Source organism: Mus pahari, chromosome 17, assembly GCF_900095145.1.
Source record: "Mus pahari chromosome 17, PAHARI_EIJ_v1.1, whole genome shotgun sequence".
NCBI lineage: Eukaryota > Metazoa > Chordata > Mammalia > Rodentia > Muridae > Mus > Mus pahari.
Genome location: NC_034606.1, coordinates 44,557,545 through 44,578,012, shown reverse-complemented (window position 1 = coordinate 44,578,012; position 20,468 = coordinate 44,557,545). Strand labels below are relative to the sequence as shown.

The 20,468-nt window shown below is 53.4% G+C and overlaps 1 protein-coding gene across 6 annotated transcripts in view; it reads left to right on the top strand.

Moving 5' to 3' along the window:
• Positions 1-19,749, top strand: part of LOC110334729 (casein kinase I) — a 36,576-nt gene extending 16,827 nt beyond the window's left edge. For 4 of the 6 annotated variants that reach the window (XM_029548070.1, XM_029548071.1, XM_021216591.1 and 1 more), the window contains exons 3-11: positions 8,337-8,447; positions 8,586-8,734; positions 12,431-12,659; positions 13,236-13,406; positions 14,072-14,220; positions 17,991-18,183; positions 18,277-18,416; positions 18,952-19,015; positions 19,672-19,692. In XM_029548070.1, coding sequence (XP_029403930.1) covers positions 8,337-8,447; positions 8,586-8,734; positions 12,431-12,659; positions 13,236-13,406; positions 14,072-14,220; positions 17,991-18,183; positions 18,277-18,416; positions 18,952-18,984 — 1,175 coding nt within the window. In that variant the 3' untranslated portion in view covers positions 18,985-19,015; positions 19,672-19,692. Of the gene's footprint in view, positions 1-8,336; positions 8,448-8,585; positions 8,735-12,430; positions 12,660-13,235; positions 13,407-14,071; positions 14,221-14,804; positions 14,909-15,004; positions 17,416-17,990; positions 18,184-18,276; positions 18,417-18,951; positions 19,016-19,671; positions 19,693-19,730 lie in introns of those variants that run through there. The other 2 variants (XM_029548072.1, XM_029548073.1) reach the window with 2 other exon arrangements.
• Positions 19,750-20,468: the final 719 nt, after the last annotated feature.

Sequence of the window (20,468 nt, the reverse complement as noted above, 5' to 3'; positions counted from 1 at the left end):
CAAGCCCCCCCCCCACCCCCCTCCAGTGTCGCCTTCCTAGCCCGGCAGGCCGTGCGCCATTTTGAGTGTTGTCAGCCCGGAGGGGAGAGATTGCTTGGTAACTGCACGGATGGAGTTGAGTCTTGGGAGTTGCTCGTGTGGTGGCCAGCCTCCTGGGTCATCCTTGGTGCTGCCCTGGGTCCTCAGAAGTAGGGCTTGGCTGTCTCTTGTTTTCCTCCTTAGAGAACGAAGATGAATCATTCTACCCTGGGCAGAGAAAAGGGACATATCAGGACACTGTAGTCATTAATCAGTTCGCTCAAAGGTTTCTTTTCCTTGGTGCTCAGGGCCCCTGTCCACTTCAAGAATGAATTCTGCCATCCCACAAGCCTCGGGGCAGTAGGTAGGGGCTACAGAGGCCTTCTTAGCTCATACCTACAAGTCCCTTTCTGAACATTGTCACCCTCAAGGCAGCCCCAGTGTCCGGTTCTCAGTGCTCCCCATTTCCTGTGTGACCTGGGCTGTCCCTTTCTACTGATGGCAGAAGGCTAAAGTGGCTGTTAGGGATTGCTCTAGTTGGGGCTGCCTCGGCGCCACAGCCCCACTGAGTAAGGGTAGAAGCGAGAATGGGAGACAGGCATCCCTGGATTCTAGACCTCATCTCGGGCAGCTTCCCTGGGACCTTAGTGTCCCCTATCTGTGTCCCCAGATGACCAAGCACTGTTGCAGGACACAAATGAAACAACTGTGAAGTAGTTTTGTGCTTGGCGTTGTGTGGATCCCTGTGTGCTGTAAACAGCTTGCTGTGTCTCTGTGGGGTGTGGTGGGGTGTGCCTGCAGATGGAGCTCCTCAGGAGGCCGAGGCAGGAGGATTGCTCGAGCCCAGGAGTTAATGGCCAAGTCATTGTGAAGTAGTGGGATAACTGTTCAGAGAATAAGTAACAAGAAATCACGGTGTCTCCGGGTCGCCGGGCGTGGTGGTGCACGCCTTTAATCCCAGCACTTGGGAGGCAGAGGCAGGTGGATTTCTGAGTTCGAGACCAGCCTGATCTACAGAGTGAGTTCCAGGACAGCCAGGGAAAAACCAAAAAAAAAAAAAAAAAAAAAACCGGTGTCTTTGGGTCTTGTCATTGCTTTCAGAAGGAGCTGATGTAAGCTTGGGGCTGCTCCTCAACCCCACCCCAAGGCCCCAGAGTGTGACCTGTCCATAGTGGACATCCAGTGAAGGCTTGAGAAGCAAACAGCAAGGAAATGGGGGCGTCGTAGCCTGTAAGACCTCTGTGCGGTAGGGAAGGAGAGAGCAGAGACTTGGGAACTGGGTGGGCCAGCTTCCGCTTCTCAGTGCTCCTCAGGGACTGTGTGAACCGAGCTGTCCTCTCTTTCTATCTGAGCCTAGCAGCACAAGTGTAAGGAGTGTGTGTGTGTGTGTGTGTGTGTGTGTGTGTGCGTGCGCGTGTGTGCGTGCGCGCGCACGCCCAGCTCTTGACACTCAGGCACCTGTCTGCTATTAAAGAACACCCAGTGCTGGCCCCTCTTCTGCAGACGGGATCTGAAAGCTTGCAGAAGGAGAGAGGCACAGCCCAAGGTCACTCATAGAGGCCAGTGTCCCTTGTTCCTGAGGTCTGCCTCCCTGGGGAGAGGACTTCCTGTTTATCCGTGGTGTCGCCTCGAGGATGCTAACTCCCTGGTCCAGATTTACTCCTGTTTGTGTCAGCTCTGGAATAAACTGACCCTGGGTCTTTCCTTTTTTGCTGGCTGGAAGCTCTGGTTCCCTGCCGGCCTTGACTTCTCCATCCGAGACAGCGTTGTGAGAAGTAGGGCTGGCCACCCTGCATGAACCTCTTGCCTTGCCTGTGTGGGAACAGTGGTGATGGAAGGTCCCTCTTTGGCCTCGCTGGCACGCTTTGTTCAGAGTGCCGGCCACATTCTCATCGTGGTGTTGGGCCAGGGCCTGACTCCAGATGGCCTCTACAGGTGGGGCCAGGCTGGGCTTCCACATCCAGCTTTCCAGGACTGACCTCGAGGAAGTCTTGGAATGAGAGCCTTGTGGAGTGATTGTGAGCCCCTCAGCCCACCTTCCTGTCCCACCGTCTCCCTCCCTTTGGGGTCTAAGGTACATCCTGTGGGAGCTCTTTGGGTCTGTTCAAATGAAGGGAGCCTCTGAGCTTCAACCCTACCGGAGGTAGGGGCGGGTGGTCATAGAGATGATCTTTAGTTTGTTTGAGACAGGGTCTCACTGAGTAGTCCTGGCTGGCCTGGAACCCACTATTTAGACCAGGATGGCCTTGAAGTCAGAGATCCAACTTGTCTCTGCCCCCCTGTTCTGGGATTAAAATTACCACGCACAGCCTTCAGCCTTCCGACATGGATGTCAAAGCTGCTGCTGCTCTTGGTGCTAGAGTGGCTGGGCTCAGCACAGCCCTTCCCGGGTCTTTGTCTGCATAGGTGGCTGCAGCTAGCCAAAGGGGCTGCTCACCCCCTCCCTCTCTCCCTGTAGCTTCTCTCCATCACACTTTCTCCATGTCCAAGACTGTTTGGGGGACCAGTCGGCTCCTCCATTTTGGTGCAGTGTGGAACTGTGGGCCAGGAAACAGGTCATTCCTTCTGGCTTCTAAGCCCATGCATAGGTCGCCCCTCAGCGAGGCACCCACACCTGCCATTTGCCTCGGTGGTTGCCCTTTTCTCTGTCCCTCCCCACAGAAGGTAGACAGAGCTTTAGGAGGACCCCAGCAGACCCAGCGTGGCCTGCAGCCTATGTGAACAGTGCGCTTGGGAACTGGAAGGGAGGGAGCGACAGAGGCGTTGGGAGGGCAGAATCGTTGGGAGACGGTTGAAACCCTGGCTCTGCTCCAGCCAGTTCTGTCTGGCCTCACTGCACCTTTTCTTAGTGCTTGGCAGGATTAGGGGAAGTCAGAGAAAGGCTGGCTACCCCCCGTTAGGAATCAGACTGCCAAAGGCCTGTCCGTGTGGCAGCGGGTGGGGACGGAGCAGTGGCCCTTGTCTGGGGGTCAGAAGGCTTTGCCTAATCACTTAGGTCCCAGGCCGCTGGCTTGGGAAGTTGTGTGGCATATGGTCATCCGACCTTTGATGTGTTAGGTTTTCCCCGTATCAAATAGAGACTGCCTGTACCACCGGCAGGGTGGCCTCAGTTCAAAGGGACGAAGAGCCCCGCCTTTGCTCTCTGTGTCTGCTGAGTCATCAGTGACCCTAGGGGTCATCTCTACACTCTGCCTGGCCATGGCACCCCGTTGTGGCTGCCCAGGCTCTCCTCTCTTCTCCAAGTCCCCTCCATCCCTTTCTTACTGTTGATTCTCAGTGAGAGAGGGGGTGACTTTTGTCTCTGGGAGGGCATTTGGCAGGTTCTGAAGACATTTCTGGTTATGATACCATGAGGTGGGTGGGTGCGACCATGGCGTCCAGTGGGTAGAGGCCAAGGATGTTGCTAGACTCCGGACAGTTCGGAAAGAGTTATCGAACCTCAGATGAGCCAGGGCTGTCAGGGACTGAGAACTCTGTCACCATGTCAACGTCATTCCATCTCTGGCTGGGTCGGGTCACACGTCGGCTCTCACCGTGCACTGCTTGAGGTGCACTGGGGTTCTGCTGAGTTCTTCTCTGTCATGAACAGCCCCAGAAGCTAAGTTCAGCTAGCAGTTTGCAGCGGGCACCTGGGCTCAGAAGTAGGAGATCAGAGCCGTCTCTAATGGAGAGGAACTGAGGAAAACTCCCAGTGTAAACGCTGGGTTCTGTATACATAAGTGCACACACATATACACACAATGATGACGACAATGCCGATGATGACAACAATGCCACTACCACCCACCGATGTCCCATGGCTAGGAGATGGTAGGATCAGCAGCTTGGTATAGCAAACGGGCTCATGGTATACAGCCAGATTGGCTTCAAACTCACTGTCCTCCAGTGTCAGCCTCCAGAGTGCTGGGATTATCACACTCACATCTGCTGCGTTCTCCTGCTTTTGATACCCATGGCAAGGGAGGGAACTACAAGACTCCAGGTCATCCTAGGTCCCTTTTTGTGCCATATTCTATGATCCCCAGAAAACTGCTCTATGGAATGATGATTGTGGATATATCCAAAGCATTTAACAGGGAGCTGGGGGGGGGGGGGGATGAAGTGCTTGCCCCACAGACCTGAGCACCTGGGCAAGCCTGAGCCCTGCTCGCACACTTTAAAAAGAAAAGAAGCTGGGCCTGGAGGCTCAAACTTGTAATCCCAGCACTGGGAATGCAGAGGCAGAGATGGGACTCCTGGGGCCAGCTGACCCACCAGCCTAGCTGATTGGACAAGCTCCAAGTTCAGTGAGAGACTCTGTCTGCACAAAGATTTACTCTTTATTTTGTGTGTGTGGGTGTGTTTTGCCTGCCCGTGTGTCACATGCTCTGTGTGCGCTGGGCTTGTGTTGGATCCCCTGGAGCTGGAGTTTCTGATGGTTGCGAGCTGCTGCCACATGGGCGCTGGGAACCAAACCAGGGTCCTCTGGAAGAGCAGCAAGTGCTCTTAACAGCTGAGCCATCTCTCCGGCCTCTGTCTTAAAAAATGAGGCAGAGAGTGGTTGAGGAAAACTTCCTACTACCACACACACAATAATAATAATGATAATTATTATAATAATATAATAATATAATAATAAATAAATAAACTTGTTTGTTTTTGTTTCTGTGTGTAGCCCTGGTTGTCCTGGAACTCACTCTGTCCGCCTGCCTCTGCCTCCCAAGTGCTAGGATTAAAGGCGTGTGCCATCACTGCATAGCAAACTTTGAAATATTTAAAGTAGTTTGCAAACCAGTCCCCAGTTGCTCCCTGGATTTAGTCATCTAATCTGATTTTCTTTTAGGTAGCTCAGAAATCAAAGCACATTTGCAAACGTTAGAGTAGCGTGTTAAGTGAAAGAACGCAGAAGAGCACGTAACAAGTGCTTTTATGTCACTGACGTGGCCAGACCAGGCAAGACCATAGCAGAAAGTAGTTGTGGTCACTAGGGGCGGGGGGGGGGAAACATGCCACTTCATGTAATCTTCCTAGACACTTTTTTTTTTTTTTTTTTGGGGGGGGGGGGGGGGGGGGGGGGGTGGTGGCGGCGGCGGAGAAGGAAGTGGGGACCGTTGCTGAAGGGAATAGGCCATCGAGGCTGTGGTGGATACTGTACTGTCTCCGATTATCTGTGAGCCGGATGGTACAACCCCGGACATCTAAACAATGAACAGTTTCGAAGTGCCCATCTCATAGTTTACATAGTTTACAAGAGCACGCCAGTAAAAAGCGTGCCACCCCAGTCGGCCGTTCCTGTTCTTCACGCCGCTGCAGCACAGACGCTTCCCCGTCTGAAAGAGCGCAGAGTATGGGTCTGTGCTTTGTCCTTCTCGCTTCCTGTGCCTTGGAGATCTTCCACCGCTACCCAGAGCAAGCTTCCTCCTCCCCGCACCATTGTGCTCTGTTACGGATCAGCCAGTCTTTTTTTAGCCGGTCCTGAAAGACGGACGTGTGGGTGGCTCCCAAGCCTTTACTTACTGCAAACGCTCTATAGTGGACAGCCCTGGCCGGGCTCTCACACCACACAAGGCTGCTGGCTTGTGGGGTTGGAGAGATGGCAGAGGCAGGTGAATCTCTTGAGGAGGCAGGCTACATAGTGAGGCCCTGCTTTACAAAAAGTGCTAGGTGGTGGTGGTACATGTGTTTAAGCCCAGCAGTTGGATCTCTGAGTTGGAGGCCATTCTGGTCTACAGAGAGCTCAGAACAGCCAGGGCTGCACCGAGAAACTCTGCCTGTACAAAAAGAAAAACAACAACAAAAATAGAAAAGAAAATGAGTTTACACTGCTCTTGCAGAGGACCTGCCTGAGTTTAGCTCCGGTTCTCAGAACCTATGGTAGGTGACTCACCCTGCCTATGACTCCAGCTTCAGGGAAATCCAGGGCGATGCTCTGGCCTCTGTGGGCGCCTGTGCTCAAATCCATATGCTGCACCCCCAAAACACCCAGACAAAGACTCTGTATGCAGCCTTGGCTGGCCTGGAACTTGCTATGTGGACCAGATCAAGCTCAACAGAGCTCTGCCCGCCTCTGCCCACCACACCTGACAAAAAAATCAAAATATTTTAAAAGATAGTTAAGGAGTGCCAACCAAATCTCCTCAGGTAGAGATGCTGGTCACAGCTGGGCTGTGGAAAGTCACCGGCTAGCTGTGCAGGGAGGAGAGCCCCGTGGCCTTAGCCAAGCCTGGGAGAGACAAGCAGTGTGGGACTTGTGGCTGTGCTCCGTGAAACCATCTCCAGGGTCTGTCGTACGTGTCTGGAGGCGGCTGCTCTCTCCCCCGTGGGCACTGTCAGCTTGCATCATTCATCCCATTTCCTGTCGGGTCTTTCCTGTCCACTAGCTGTTTGCCTGTGATAAGAATTGTGTGTTCTTCTTTCAGCCTTATTTCTTGTGCTTTGGCCAGAGTAAATGTTTTGGAAGGAGAGGGAACCTTTGACACGTTCCCCCTTATCCTTATTAGTATGTGTGTGTGCTTGTCTGTGTGTGTGTGTGTGTGTGTGTGTGTGTGTGTGTGTGTGTGTGTGCGCGTGTGTGTAGGTCAGAGGACAACTTTTTGAGGTACTTCTTTCCTTCTTTGTAGCTTCTGGGTATTGAACTCAGGTCATCAGGATTGGCAGCAATCACCTTTACCTTCTGAGCCAGCCTGCCATCTCCTTGAGCAACACCTCCATGACACATGACACACACATGCACGCACCACAGACACCCTTATACCCTTCTCTCTTCCTGTTTCTCTCTCTCTCTTTCAGAAAATTTTAACATAGGTGCTTGAAGGGTTTGTTCGTTTTTACATTTTAATTTATTTGCGTGGGGCACATGTGTGCCGTGACGTATGTGTGGAGGCCAGTTAGCTCCATCTGAGACAGGACATTAGCAAGTACCGGGCCAACCTGGGCTACATGGTGAGAACACAGCAAGTATGCAGTTGTGTGGCCCTACTGCAACGCCGTTCCCTCGTCAGCTAAGTCTCAAACGTCCATCACTTCCAAGAGCAGCTCCTGCCTCTGGCTCCCAGCCTGCTGTAACCCCAGAGCTGCTTCCAGCCTCTGACTTGCCTTTTGTCCCTCTCTTCTCCTCCACACAGCCCCTGAGAACTACAGTTCTCTCAACCCCTACTATGGCTCAACATTTCAGAGCACTGGCTATTCTTCCAAAGGACTGGGCTTCGATTCCCAGCACCCACAAGGCAGCCCACACTTGTTTGTGACCTCAGTTCTAGGATATATGACACCCTCACAGACAGGAACAAGCAGGCAGATCACTGGTGGACATAGGATAGAAATGACTAGATCATTAAAAACAAACAAACAAACAAACAAACAACAACCAAAAAAATCAAAAACCAACTAACCAACCTACTTCTGACCCATCCTCTCCCTCCCTTCCAAACAGTGTCACTCTATAGCCTAGGCTAGAAATCATTGTGTAGCCCAGGCTGGCCTGAAATTTATGTGTAAACCTGGATGATCTTGAACTCAGGAAGTTCTCTTGCTTCGGCTCCCTCCATGTCGGGATTGCAGGTGTGCACCGTGCCCAGGTTCTCTTGTGACTCCTGGAGCCACGGCCCCAGGCTGAGAGCCAGGCCTTGGAGTGTATAATTTCTGAGTTAGAACATCTTGCTTCCAGCTGTGAGAAACCGGGAGTGGGTGGGGGAAAGCAAAGATGCAGACAGGCCCCTCGTGCCCAGACTCAGACGCCCAGAGAGCTGGCTTCACGCTCCGTCTCTCCCTTGAGCCTGTGTCTTGTGTGTGATGGGGTTGAGAACCGGATGGGAACGCGCTGGGGTTGAATGCCAGGGCTGCCTTTGCGGCAGAGTGAGGGATTAGTTATTAGGCCTATTCCTTACTGCCCTACCCTACACCTGGCAGCTGTGGTGGGGCATCCCTGCCCCCTATAGCCCCCACTGGATTCCTCATCTCTGACCCTTCAGAGCCAACCCACCCACTGACCCACCAGTCTCTAGGATTAAGTTCCCGGCATCATGGTCCATCCTCCAACCCCCACAGGTGTCAGTCTGTCTGGGTGCACCTGACCTGTGGCCTCTAAGCCGCTTAGGGTGTGTCATCTCCTTCCCTTGCATAGACTTGTCATAGACTGCTCAGGAGGCTTCTGGAGTGCCCGCCCACCCACACACTCCCTGGTTCCTCTGTGACCAGCAACCCCGGCTTCTTTCCAGTCTCATCAAGAGCTTCTGATCCCCAGTCAGCCTCAGGCCTGAGTTACCTCAGATGCTGACTGGGTGGGTACCCGTGGTCCCCTGAGATTGACGCTGGTCCTTTACCTCCTCTGACTCGGGCAGGTGCCAACATTGCCTCTGGTGAGGAAGTAGCCATCAAGCTCGAATGTGTGAAGACGAAGCATCCCCAGCTCCACATCGAGAGCAAGTTCTACAAGATGATGCAGGGCGGAGGTGAGGCGGGGCTGGGGCTGGGGGGGGCTGGCACAGAAGATGGGGGACGGGGAGCTGGTGTTCTGGGTGTCGAGGAGGAGAAGATGATGCAGAGGACATGAGTGGCTACCGCTGACTGAGTCTCTCTTCTGGGCCCAGTGGGGATCCCATCCATCAAGTGGTGCGGGGCTGAGGGAGACTATAACGTGATGGTCATGGAGCTGCTGGGGCCCAGCCTGGAGGACCTCTTCAACTTCTGTTCCCGGAAGTTCAGCCTCAAGACGGTGCTGTTGCTGGCCGACCAGATGGTGAGTCCCCACCCCTCCTGCTGCTCCGGTGACTCTCCTGCTCTGTGAGCCTCTCAGCCAGGATGGCCCTAGGCCCTGCATACCAGCCCCGAGTTCCACCTCCCAAGCTTGGGCCTGTTCCAGGGGACCAGGGGACACTGAGGACCCATTGTGGAACCCAGAGGGTGCAGATTCCAGGCCTCTCTCTCTGCTCTTCCTGTGATAACGCATGGGGCCAGAAGCAGCTTATGGAGGAAGCATTGATTTGGGCTGAGGGTTCCAGAGAGGCAGCCCATAATAGTGGGGAAGGTCTGGTGGAAGGGCAGGGAGCAGAGAGGAAGCTGGAAGTGGGGGGAGACATTCAATTCTCAAAACCAACCCCCCACACACACAGACTTCCTCCACCAAGGCTGTCCCTCTCCATAACCTCTCCAGTGTCACCCATTAGAAACCCAGTGTTTACGTGTCTGAGCCTCAGGAAGACATTGTTCATTTAAACCGCCTTACCTGGCGAGTCACCCTCCTGGCAAGCTGGCAGCTGCAGCCCCTCGAGGTTAGGTAGTCACTGCCTGATATGACTGAGTCCCCTGAGCTTCAGCCACCTGGCTTGCATCACGAGCATTGAGTCAGGTGCCTGGGCCAGAGCAGGTGTCACTCAGGTCCTACGGCCCTTGATGGTGCACAGAGGAAAGCTCTCACAGAAAGGCAAAAGCAGGCCACTCTCCCTCGGGTAGTTCACACCCACTCTTTGTCCACCCCATCTTAGTTAGGGTTACTGGTGATGTGAGGAAACACCATGACCAAAAGCAACTTGGGGAGGAAAGGGTTGGTTTTCCTTACTTCCATCAATGTTCATCAAAGGAAGACAGGGCAGGAACCTGGAGGGGTGCTGCTTGCTTGCTCTTCATGGTTTGCTCAGCCGCTTTTTTATAGAACCCAGGACCATGCTCCTGGAGATGGCCCCACCCACCCAGGACGGCCCCGCCTACAATACCCTTCCTCATCAAATGGTTAATTAGGAAAATGTCCTACAGGGTTGCCTCCTTATCTTATGAAAGCATTTTCCCAGTTGAGGGTCTCTTCTCTCCGATGACTCTAGCTTGTGTCAAGCTGACGTAAAGCCAGCACAGCCCCTTTCCCTAAGCCGCCCTACTTCTGTTAGAATCCTGCTGAAATTTGTGTTAAAATAACTTCCTTGTTATTGTTATCTTGCATGTGTGTGACTGTATAAACGTATGTGTGTTTGTTCTCACGTATTGCGCTTGCGTAGAGAGGGATGGGGTACAAAGTTCAACACTGGGTGTCTTCAGTTTCTCTCACCTTAAGTTTAAGATTTATTTAAAAAGTTGGGTGTGGTGGCTCACACTTTTTGTTTTGTTTTGTTTTGTTTTGTTTCAAGACAGGGTTTCTCTGTATAGCCCTGGCTGTCCTGGAACTCACTCTGTAGACCAGGCTGGCCTCGACCTTAGAAATCCACCTACCTTGGCCTCCATTCTTATCTACTTGTACAAAGCTCAAGTCCAACTGATCAAGGAAATTCACATAAAACCAGATATGGTGAAACTAATAGAAGAGAAAGTGGGGATGAGCTTACATCACATGGGCACAGGGGGAAATTTCCTGAACAACAATCGTTTATGCTCTAAGATCAAGAATTAACAAATTGCAGACTTTAAAAAATTGCAAAGCTTCTGTAAGGCAAAGGACTCTGTCAATAGGGCAAAATGGCAACCAACAGACTGGGATCTTTATCTTTCCCAACCCTACATCTCATAGAGGGCTAATATCCAATATGTACAAAGAACTCAAGAACATTGACTCCAGAGAACCTAATAACCCTATTAAAATGGGTACAAAGCTAAACAAAGAATTCACAGCTGAGGAATATTGAATGTCTGAGAAGCACCTACAGAAGTGTTCAACATCCTTAGTCATCAGGGAAGTGCAAAACAAAACAAGCCTGAGATTCCACCTCACACCAGTCAGAATGGCTAAGATCAAAAACTCGGGTGACAGCAGATGCTGGCGGGGATGTGGAGAAAGAGGAACACTCCTCCATTGCTGGTGGGACTGCAAGCTGGTACAACCACTCTGGAAATCAGTCTGGTGGTTNCCGCCTGCCTCTGCCTCCCGAGTGCTGGGCTCACACTTTTAATCCCAGCACTTGGGAGACAAAGTCAAGTGGATCTCTGAGCTTGAGGCCAGAGCTACACAGAGAAACCCTGTGTGGAAAGGCCAAAAGAAAAAAATGTGATTATGTATAAGTATGTGTCTGTGCTGATACTTCCTAAGGCTGGAGGTATCAGATCTCCTGAGCAAAAGTGACAGACAGCTGTGAGCTACCCAGTGTGGGTGCTGGGAACTGAACTCAGGTCATCCGGAAGAGAAATGAGTGCTCTTAACTGCTGAGCCATCTCTCCAGCCCCCCAAACCTCTTTTAATGAGCTTTGATTTGGTTCATTTAAAAAAGGAAAAGAGAAAGATAAAACCAGAATCTGAATGCGGTGCCTCATGCCTGCAATTCCAGCTCTCAGGAGACTGAGGCAGGAGAGTTACCGTAAGCTCAAGGGCAGTCTGGAGTACGGTGTAAGACCCTATCTTAAAGAACACAAAACCAAACCAAACGACCACCAGCAGTGAAAATCCAAAATCAGAACTGGGTCATAGTAGGTCATGTCAGTAATTCCAGTGCTCAGGAGGCTGGGGCTGGAGGCTTGCCCGGAGTTTGGAGCCAGCCTGGGATACGTAGTTAAGACTCTGTTTCAAAGATAAAAAGCAGAGCTGGGGGTGCAGCTCAGGGATGGGTACTCACCCGGTACTCAAGAGGCCCTGCCCTCAGTTGGCAGTGCTATTAAAAAAAAAAAAAAAATCACCCAAACTTACACATGCATGTAACCCTGTACACACGTGCAAAACCTATAGAAAGCCGTAGGGCTGGCAGGATGGCTCAGTGGTGAGGTTGCTTCTCGCCAGGCCTGATGGCCTGAGATTGATCCCCAGGATCACGTGGTGGAAGGAGAGAACTGACTGACTTCACACGCATGCCGTGGCACCCACACCCACAGGCGGCTATGAACACAAATACATAGTAAATTTCGCGCCTGCTGTGGAAGGTGCGGATCTCGCCGCAGGCTTTCTGTCCTGGTGTATGGCCGTTGTGAGTTTTTCTTACCCATGCATTCATACAGAGAATGGTCAGATTCTCGTGGGTGAAACCCACAATTCTCCTTGAGATTTTTCCAGCCATGCGGACACATGAGGCCAGAAGTTATGTCACATGCGTGATTATTAATTTGAGCTTTAAAAAATTCTCTTGTCTCCGACCGAGTTTCATTCTGTTCTTTGCACTGGCCTTGAACATGTGGAGATCGGTCACTAATAATAATAATAAAAAAATCCCATAAAGGAGAGCACTCCAGCCCATAAGTTCTTTTTTTTTGTTTCTCATTACGGGTGGTTGTGAGCCACCATGTGGTTGCTGGGATTTGAACTCATGACCTTTGGAAGACAAAGTTCAGGCTCTTAACCTCTGAGCCATCTCTCTAGCCCTTCACACTGAGTTTTGTGAACTCCTTTGAAGTCCATCCTCATTGCTTGGGAAAGCCCAGCCACCTCTTAAAACCCTTCATACTGAGACTAAGTCTTTTCTCCTGGCCAGAACAATGGCCATTTGCCGCCTCCGTGTTGCGTGACCTGCTGTGTCCTTCCCTCCTTCAGATCAGCCGCATCGAGTACATACACTCCAAGAACTTCATCCACCGGGATGTGAAGCCCGACAACTTCCTCATGGGCCTGGGGAAGAAAGGCAACCTAGTGTACATCATTGACTTCGGCCTGGCCAAGAAGTACCGCGATGCCCGCACACACCAGCACATTCCCTACCGGGAAAACAAGAACCTGACTGGCACTGCCCGCTATGCCTCCATCAACACCCACCTGGGCATCGGTGAGTGAACTGAGCCGGAGCAGGCCACTGGCCAGGATGGGCCTATGTCCCTACCTGGGTTGAAGACCCCTGAGTTCTCTTCTGGAGGACTTCATTGAGAAGATTCTCCACTCCGTCTGGCCCAGGCCTGGACTTGTTTTGTACAGACCCCTTCATAAACAGAGCGGTGTATTTGGCCTACTGGCCGTTTCCCTGAGTGGGCGGCAGTTTCTCACTTGTATGTCTGGGAAACGCAAGCCCAGGGGTTTAACACGGCCCCTTCAGTGTGCGCAGATGAATGAATTTTGGAGCTGCTTTTGGCTCCAGCCGTGTCTCTGGCCATCGTGTGAGCCCTAAACAGGCCAGGAAAGGGGGCGGTGGTGCCCACACACAGTTGTTGAGTGAAATAGCACCTGGTCTGGAAAAACTGGCTGGAACAGACATGAGAAAGTTCTGCCTGAGGCAATCCGGAGAAGGAGGAGGGTGGGCCTTAGTTATAACAGGGTGTCCAGGAGAATGGGTACCGTGGAGGGGGAGGGCGGGGTGCGTGGTGAGAAGCACAGCCTGACTGGCCCCTTGACCTCCTGACCTGTGCAGAGCAAAGCCGTCGAGATGACCTAGAGAGCTTGGGCTATGTGCTCATGTACTTCAACCTGGGCTCCCTGCCCTGGCAAGGCCTCAAAGCAGCCACCAAGCGTCAGAAGTACGAGCGGATTAGCGAGAAGAAGATGTCAACGCCAATTGAGGTCCTCTGCAAAGGCTACCCCTGTGAGTAGCCTGTGGGGATGGTATTTCCTTCTAAGGGCAAGAAGATGGGGTTACCCCAGACAGTCTCTCAGTGGGATCTCTCTGCCTAGGAGCTGGCTACCTGAACCTCCACATCCAGCTCTGACAATTTAGGTGTTCCCAACCCCAGCTCCTGCCTTGTCCCCAAGGCCCGCTCTCAGCCCGTGTGGTTTGAGGAAGTGGAAGCTGTCCCTTTTGGGCTTAGGTCATGATGGGACTCTGCACACCATCAGACTTTGGGGGGGGGGGATTTTCTGAGACAGGGTTTCTCTGTGTAGCCCTGGCCGTCCTGGAACTCACTCTGTAGACCAGGCTGGCCTCGAACTCAGAAATCCACCTGCCTCTGCCTCCCGAGTGCTGGGATTAAAGGTGTGCGCCACCACAGCCCAGCCCATCAGACTTTTTTTGAATGGCCTTTTATGTTTATGGCCATTGTTGTCCTGGGGGCTGTGACCCCAGAGAGCTTGGTCAGACAGGTGGCGAGCACCTCTGCTTGAAAGTGAGCAGGACTCTTGTTCAGTTCTCATCCCACCCCTCTTAGATTGATCCCGTTGCAGGGTCAGTGGGTCCCTAGGACGGTGGTGGCTGCTGGGGCTGCCAGGAGAGTAACCTTCATGGCGGCCTCTTCTGTCCTTGTGACCCACCAGCCGAGTTCTCAACATACCTCAACTTCTGCCGCTCCCTGCGGTTCGATGATAAGCCTGACTACTCCTACCTGCGCCAGCTCTTCCGAAATCTCTTTCACCGGCAGGGTTTCTCCTACGACTACGTCTTCGACTGGAACATGCTCAAATTCGTGAGTCGCCGGCAGGCCAAGGCGGGCTTGGGGGACTGGACAGGGCAGGCCCTGACTCATAAGGCCAGAGTGACCTGGTGGGGGGCAGGGCTCCCGTTAAACGGGAGATATGAGCTGGACGCTGTGAGCGATGTCACAGGGGTCCCAGAACCCCTCGTCTCCAGCCACCTCGGCATAGACAGGGCATGTCGCCACAGGGGGCAGGGCCCTGGGGAGGCACCATCTCCTGCCAGGTGGGAAATGACTTGGCATGGCCTCCAGTCTCTCTTGTGTACCTGTGGCGAATGGATGGCCCTGGCTGGACCCTCTGCAGCCCTGATAGCTCTCTGTATTCTCCTGTTCCTCTTGTGCGTATCCCAGGTAGTGGCCCTTTCTGAGGCCTCCCTGGCCAGCCTGGACCCCGTCAGAGTGGCTTCTTTGTTCCTAGTTATAGGACCCTGGGTCTTACTAGGCAGTTGTTCTGTCTCCCTCTTCTAAGGGTCCTGGGGTGGGAAGGTAGGGTAGGGAGAAGCATTCACCAATCATGCCTCAAGCGCTGGAATCCGTGAAATTGTATGTCTTGTTTCACATCTCTTCTGGAAAAGGGGGCTTCCTCGAGCCAGGCTCAGCCCCGAGACAACGAAGCTCTTGCATCACCCCGCCCCCGCCCTTGGCCTTGCGCTGGGCCCGCATACTCACCCACTTGCTGGTAAGGATCTTCTGAGGCCTGGCCCTTCGTAGATGCGTGACTTAGCCAGCAAGCATGAAGGCTTAGCCTCAGCTGTGCTCTCTCTGTCCTTTCCAGGTGCCCGGCGCCCCTGGGCACCCTAGGACCCCCAGATAGGCCGGTGGAGGAGGAGGTGGAGCAGCTGCCCCCTCAAAGATACTGGCCTGTGGTCTGGACTCCAGGGCCCCAGTTCTGATACCACCAGGGTGTCTCAGCCACCTCTGCCAAGCTTAAGGAAGCATCCTGCGGAATGGCAGGGTGACACCCTGTTCCAAAGAGGTGGCTGTCCAGTGGAAAGGTTGTGACAAAAGGCCCTGCATAGGATCCTCAAGAATAAACCAGCTGTTCGAGGGCCAGGACCAGCCTGAAGAAGGAATAGTGACCGCCAGGGAGGGGTTGGTGCCATATCACAGGACACTGCTCCATCTAGACCACGTTACCAGCTTATGTATTGATTCTGAGCTCATTAAAAACACTTCCTTTTCTTTACTCACGTGTACCTCTCTTTTCACAGAGCGGCCCTTGGCCCGCTCCATCCAGTGTTAAGAACGAACATAGATAGGCCTTGTCTTTGGACACCGAGAAGGGCTACATTGATTTGGGGCTCTTCTTCTCTTTGGTCCCAATCAGTGGCCTGGGACTGGAGTGAAAGGTGGGCATCAAAGCTCCTTCCAGCGCAGAGCACGTTGGCCAAGGGCCCGGTCGTGCAGCTAGCTCTTCATATGATCGGATGTTCAGGCCTGGGGCACCAGACACGTGCTACAGAAAATTATCCAAGTCTAATTTGGAGATGGGCTTTGACCCTTCTCAGTGAAGCTCAAAGAATAGACTTTGTATTCTCTAGACCTGGGCATCCATCCCTCTGTCTTAGCCCCTGGCCACATAGTGCTGCCTTTCATTCACTAAAGTCATTGGAAGTGGATGCTTGCTTCTTAGTTACCAGATCTCACTGAGAAAGGACAAGTGGCTGCTACTTCCAGCATGACAACTGGGAACATTTGTCCTCCCGGAGAGTCTATGGACAGCTGCAGGAGATGCTTCCTTCACAATGCCCCTTGTGAGAATGGCCAGTTGACAGAGTTTCACACCAGGCCACATACACCCTCCTGGCCCAGTCGCTGGCACCGTGACCCCCACTCCCCCCCGCCCTGGGGTCTTCCTTGGAGGAAGTAGACTCTAGAGTTCAAAGCTGGACAGCCTTTGCCTCCACCTTGTGTGACCCTGTCACCACGTGGCCAGCTTCGTCACCAAGACCATCTGCAGAACACACAGCAGAAACTTTCACAACCCCCACCCCAAGACCAGGCCTTCCCACCTGCCCTGCAATAGAAGTCATCAACTGTACTCGGCAGACAGGACCGAGTGAGCAACAGACCGGAAGGATCCACTTGACCTTGGAATGACCTCCCATGTTCCACCCCAGGGGACTGGAAACCCTAGATGCTTCTCTCTGAGAACACAGCCACTGTCCTAGTCAGGAGGAGGCTCCATTCAGTGAAGTCTGTAAGATGGAGCTAGACACTTGTGTAACTTGGGGCACTGACTTCTGTGTTTTCTTGTGGGCAAATAAAGGCCATGAAAACTCTCTGGTGTGCGTTTCTTGAGGCATCTGATCCCGTTGGGTAGATGCCTGTATGGTCAGGCCCGTCCTGAGCCTGCTGGAACTGCTGAGACCCCAGCCATCCACCCCACTATTGCTGGGCCAAGCTTGAAGCATTGATGGCAGGGCGACACCCTGTTTGGGGCTCTGCACCCCTAAGTGAAGGAAGCTCTTTGCTTAGCCTCAGCAAGCCTCCGTTTCCCACTGCTTCCACAGAGGAGGCTGTGAGCCCCCACAGCCCTTGTTTCTCTCTGGTTGGACTGCGTTTTTTGGCTCACCTGGGCAGCCAGGGAGTCCTGAGCCCCAGCTTCTGGGTGGGACGTTCAAGATACAATATCTAAACATGTCTTTTTGAGGGACAGAACAGGACTCGGTAGGTTTATCCCCACATCTGTATGGGCTTTGTAACTCGGGGCAGGTCACAAGGCTCTGACTGCTCAGCATTTCTACTTCAGAGAGGGCCCCAGATAGAGGAGTTAAGAGCACTAGCCATAGAGTGAGGTGGGGATGTGCCTACCCGACTTGACTCCTTCCCATAGGACTCTGGGATCATTCAGAATCGAGCCACTCCCTCCCGTTTTTTTCAGAGCAGCAGGGCTTCTTAGCCAGTACTTGGAAAAAGGAGGTTTTGCAGAGCCCATACCCTGCCCCATGGCCTCTGGCGGGTTCCCCACTCAGCCTGTAGCTCTCTCCTCCACAGATGCGGCCCCCCTTCCACCAGCCCCCTGCCCTTCCCTGTGGACGGCCCCAGGACCAGCTAGGTAACTCAGCTGGGTGCTGCAACCATGCCTCAATATCTTTCTAATCCTTCCTTCCTCTTGGACTTGGGGCAGCAACTTAGAGGACAGGCCCCTGGGGGCGCGCAAGGCACCTACCTTCTCCAGCTTTGGCCAAGGGCCTCTTTTCTTTCTGGAACATCTAGATTTCTTTCTTTTTCCCTGGGTTTCCAGGCAATGCATTAATGGGGTCCCCTAGGTCCCCTGGCTATCATTCCATAATAGGAGTAATGGCCAGGTCTGGGAGCCCCGTGAAGGTGTCCCTGTGATTGGGCGCCAGGGGACCTTGGGTCAGTGCTGGCTCTGCCTTCATTGGAGCTTGACCTTTCCCCTTCCTCTCTGGTGTGGCCTGTCTGTCATCTAGTTGGGCCTCTGAATGCCCTTCCTGCTTAGTTGAGAACAGGGGGACCAGGCTGGACGCGCAAGAGTTACCCCTGGTCATTCTGGAGATATCAGTCGGGACAGGCTGAGCTCTCTCTGCTTCTCCCTCTTCAGGGCATCGGGTGGCTTGGTCCTTGTGCACTATGGTAGAGGGTAAGGTGCGGCCTTCTTGGTATGGGGAGGAAGGTGAGCTGACTTCCTTGAGCTGTCCACACAGTTCTTCCTCCTGCTCTGTCCTGTCAGGGGTCTGGGTTACAGTGAAGCATCCTCCTCGGACTGACTGGAATTCCCTCTCATGTTCCTGTAGGGTGCAGCCCGGAATCCCGAGGACGTAGACCGGGAAAGACGGGAGCACGAACGGGAAGAGAGGATGGGGCAGTTGCGAGGGTCTGCGACCAGAGCCCTGCCCCCTGGCCCACCTACAGGGGCTACCGCCAACCGACTCCGAAGTGCAGCCGAGCCTGTAGCTTCCACCCCAGCCTCCCGCATCCAACAAGCTGGTCAGCAGGGGCCTCGAGCCTTGGGTTGGGCCTATGGGGGTCAGGGGGTTGCTTATGCCCATACTGAAGGTGGCTCCCCTCCCCTCCTTCCAGGCAATACTTCTCCCAGAGCGATCTCACGGGCCGACCGAGAGAGGAAGGTGAGCATGAGACTCCACAGAGGTGCCCCTGCCAACGTCTCCTCCTCAGACCTCACTGGGCGGCAAGAGGTCTCCCGGATTGCAGCCTCACAGGTGAGTCAACTCTTGCAAGCCTCTCTGGGGCAGAGCGGACCTAGACGTTCTTGGTGTGATGGTCCTGACCTTGTGGTACCTTTCCTCTCCTGCCTCTGATCACCCTGGAGCTAACTAGCCCTCGTGTTGAGCAAAGTGAAGGGAGAAACTGAGGCTCAAAGAAATAACAGCCCAGTAAGCAGTAGCATTCACTGCAGTCTGGGCGGGCGACTCTCAGCGGTTTCCCCTCAGCACTGGGATGGGGGAGGTGGGGGAGAGGTCTTGTCAGGGAATCCCACTTAACGGTGGGTGATGAACTTCCTTGAACTCGGACCTGGGATTGAGCCAGCCTTGGCCTCCAAGTGTTCCAGCTGTAGAGCAAGGGGCATCTTCAGACCCCTGAGATCACACAGCCTGCCCTCAGATGGAGCAGGCAGCTGTGACGGATGGAGCTCCACGGGGTGGGGGGGTGGGGGTGAGATTTGGGGAATCATTGTGGCCACCTACTGAAGGACCCCTCTTGAGACTCCCCCATATTTCTGTCTCCCTCTTGAAGACAAGCGTGCCATTTGACCATCTTGGGAAATGAGGAGAGCGACCACAGACCAGTGTGTGCTTAGGTGAGTGCTGGTGTCTACTGTGGGCCCTGGGGGGGGGGACGACTATGACTCGGAAGCAGGAACCTCCCCTTCTAATCTCTTCAAGGAAGCTTTAGATTTTAAAACTGCCATCCAGGCTATGGCTTCTTACAAGCAGTCCTGAATCTATACCCAGTGACACTTGGGGGAAACCCTTTTTCTGTCCTTGGTTCCTAGGAGAGACCAGGTTCTTGGTCACACGTGGGTCTCCAGGGCTTTAGCCTACCTCCTCCTTTTGGCTGTTATATAAGATGCTGTGTTTATACACAGGAAAGGCCCTCTGGCCAAGGCTAGTTCGGGGTGGACTGCCTGCGGCTGTCTGAGGCTTGGGGGAACAGTACCTAGTAGCCTGGTTTGGGAAAGGGGCCACAGGCTCTTCTGGTAGTATTGGCTGGGGCCCCAAGCTCCCTGCAGAATGTGGATGTCAGCAGGCAGTGTCCCACCCATCGAGACGTGCAGCTTCACACCACGGTTCCTTAAGCAGACTTCACACTGCAGAAATTCTCCCACAAATGACTAATCCGTTCAGACAGACACGGGGCTGGGATGGCCGCTCAGCCCACCAGAGCAGAGGAGCGCATTGGGTGGGTAAACCGAGGCAGCCAGGCACCTGACCATTGTCTTTTCTTCCCTCCTAGTGTCTTCACTGCATTTTCTTTCTTTTCTTTTTTTTTTTTTTTAATTAAAAACAAATAAGAGAAAGGACAGAAAGAAAGAACCGTTCACACGAACAAAAAAGAGAAAAACCACAAAAAAACCACAACCCAGCACAAAGTCGACAATGGATTTTGTTTCTTTGATTTATTTTGCCAATGGCAAAAAGACAAGAGCTCCTTAGCACTGAGGATTCTGGTTCCCTTGCCTTGCCCACTGCTCCCAACCCGAAGGCTGCCAACGTGCCAGCCACCTGTTCTCGCCACCGGCCACCACGTGCCGGGCCGCCATCGGAGGTGCCTGAAGAGCTTTCGTCAGGGAGCGGTTTGGCCAGTCAGAGACAAGTCCCAGGAGATTTCATGGAGCCTTGGATGACACACAGGCCATCAGCCCTTGGGTGATGACAGTGACCAGTGTTGTATTGGGCTTTCCCAGAATCCCCTCCCCCTCCCCGAGCATCCTGGTCCCCCCCACACACACACACCTGTCACCTCTCTACAGAGACCCTGAGGGTGTGGTGAGATGGAGGCCATGATGCCTTGTATGAGTGTGAGTGTGTGTGTGTGTGTGTGTGTGTGTGTGTGTGTGGAGAGAGAGAGAGACAGACAGACAGACTTGTATTTTTCAGAGCTGCAGGTGGCCTGCCACGCCTGCCTAGCCAAGTTTCTGTTCCCCTCCTAAAGTCAAGGTGGGGTGGACAATGACTTCCACATCCCTCAGGGCATAGAGTCCTTGCCACCACCTGTCCCTAAATGCCAGTGTGTGGCACCCCCCCCCCCCC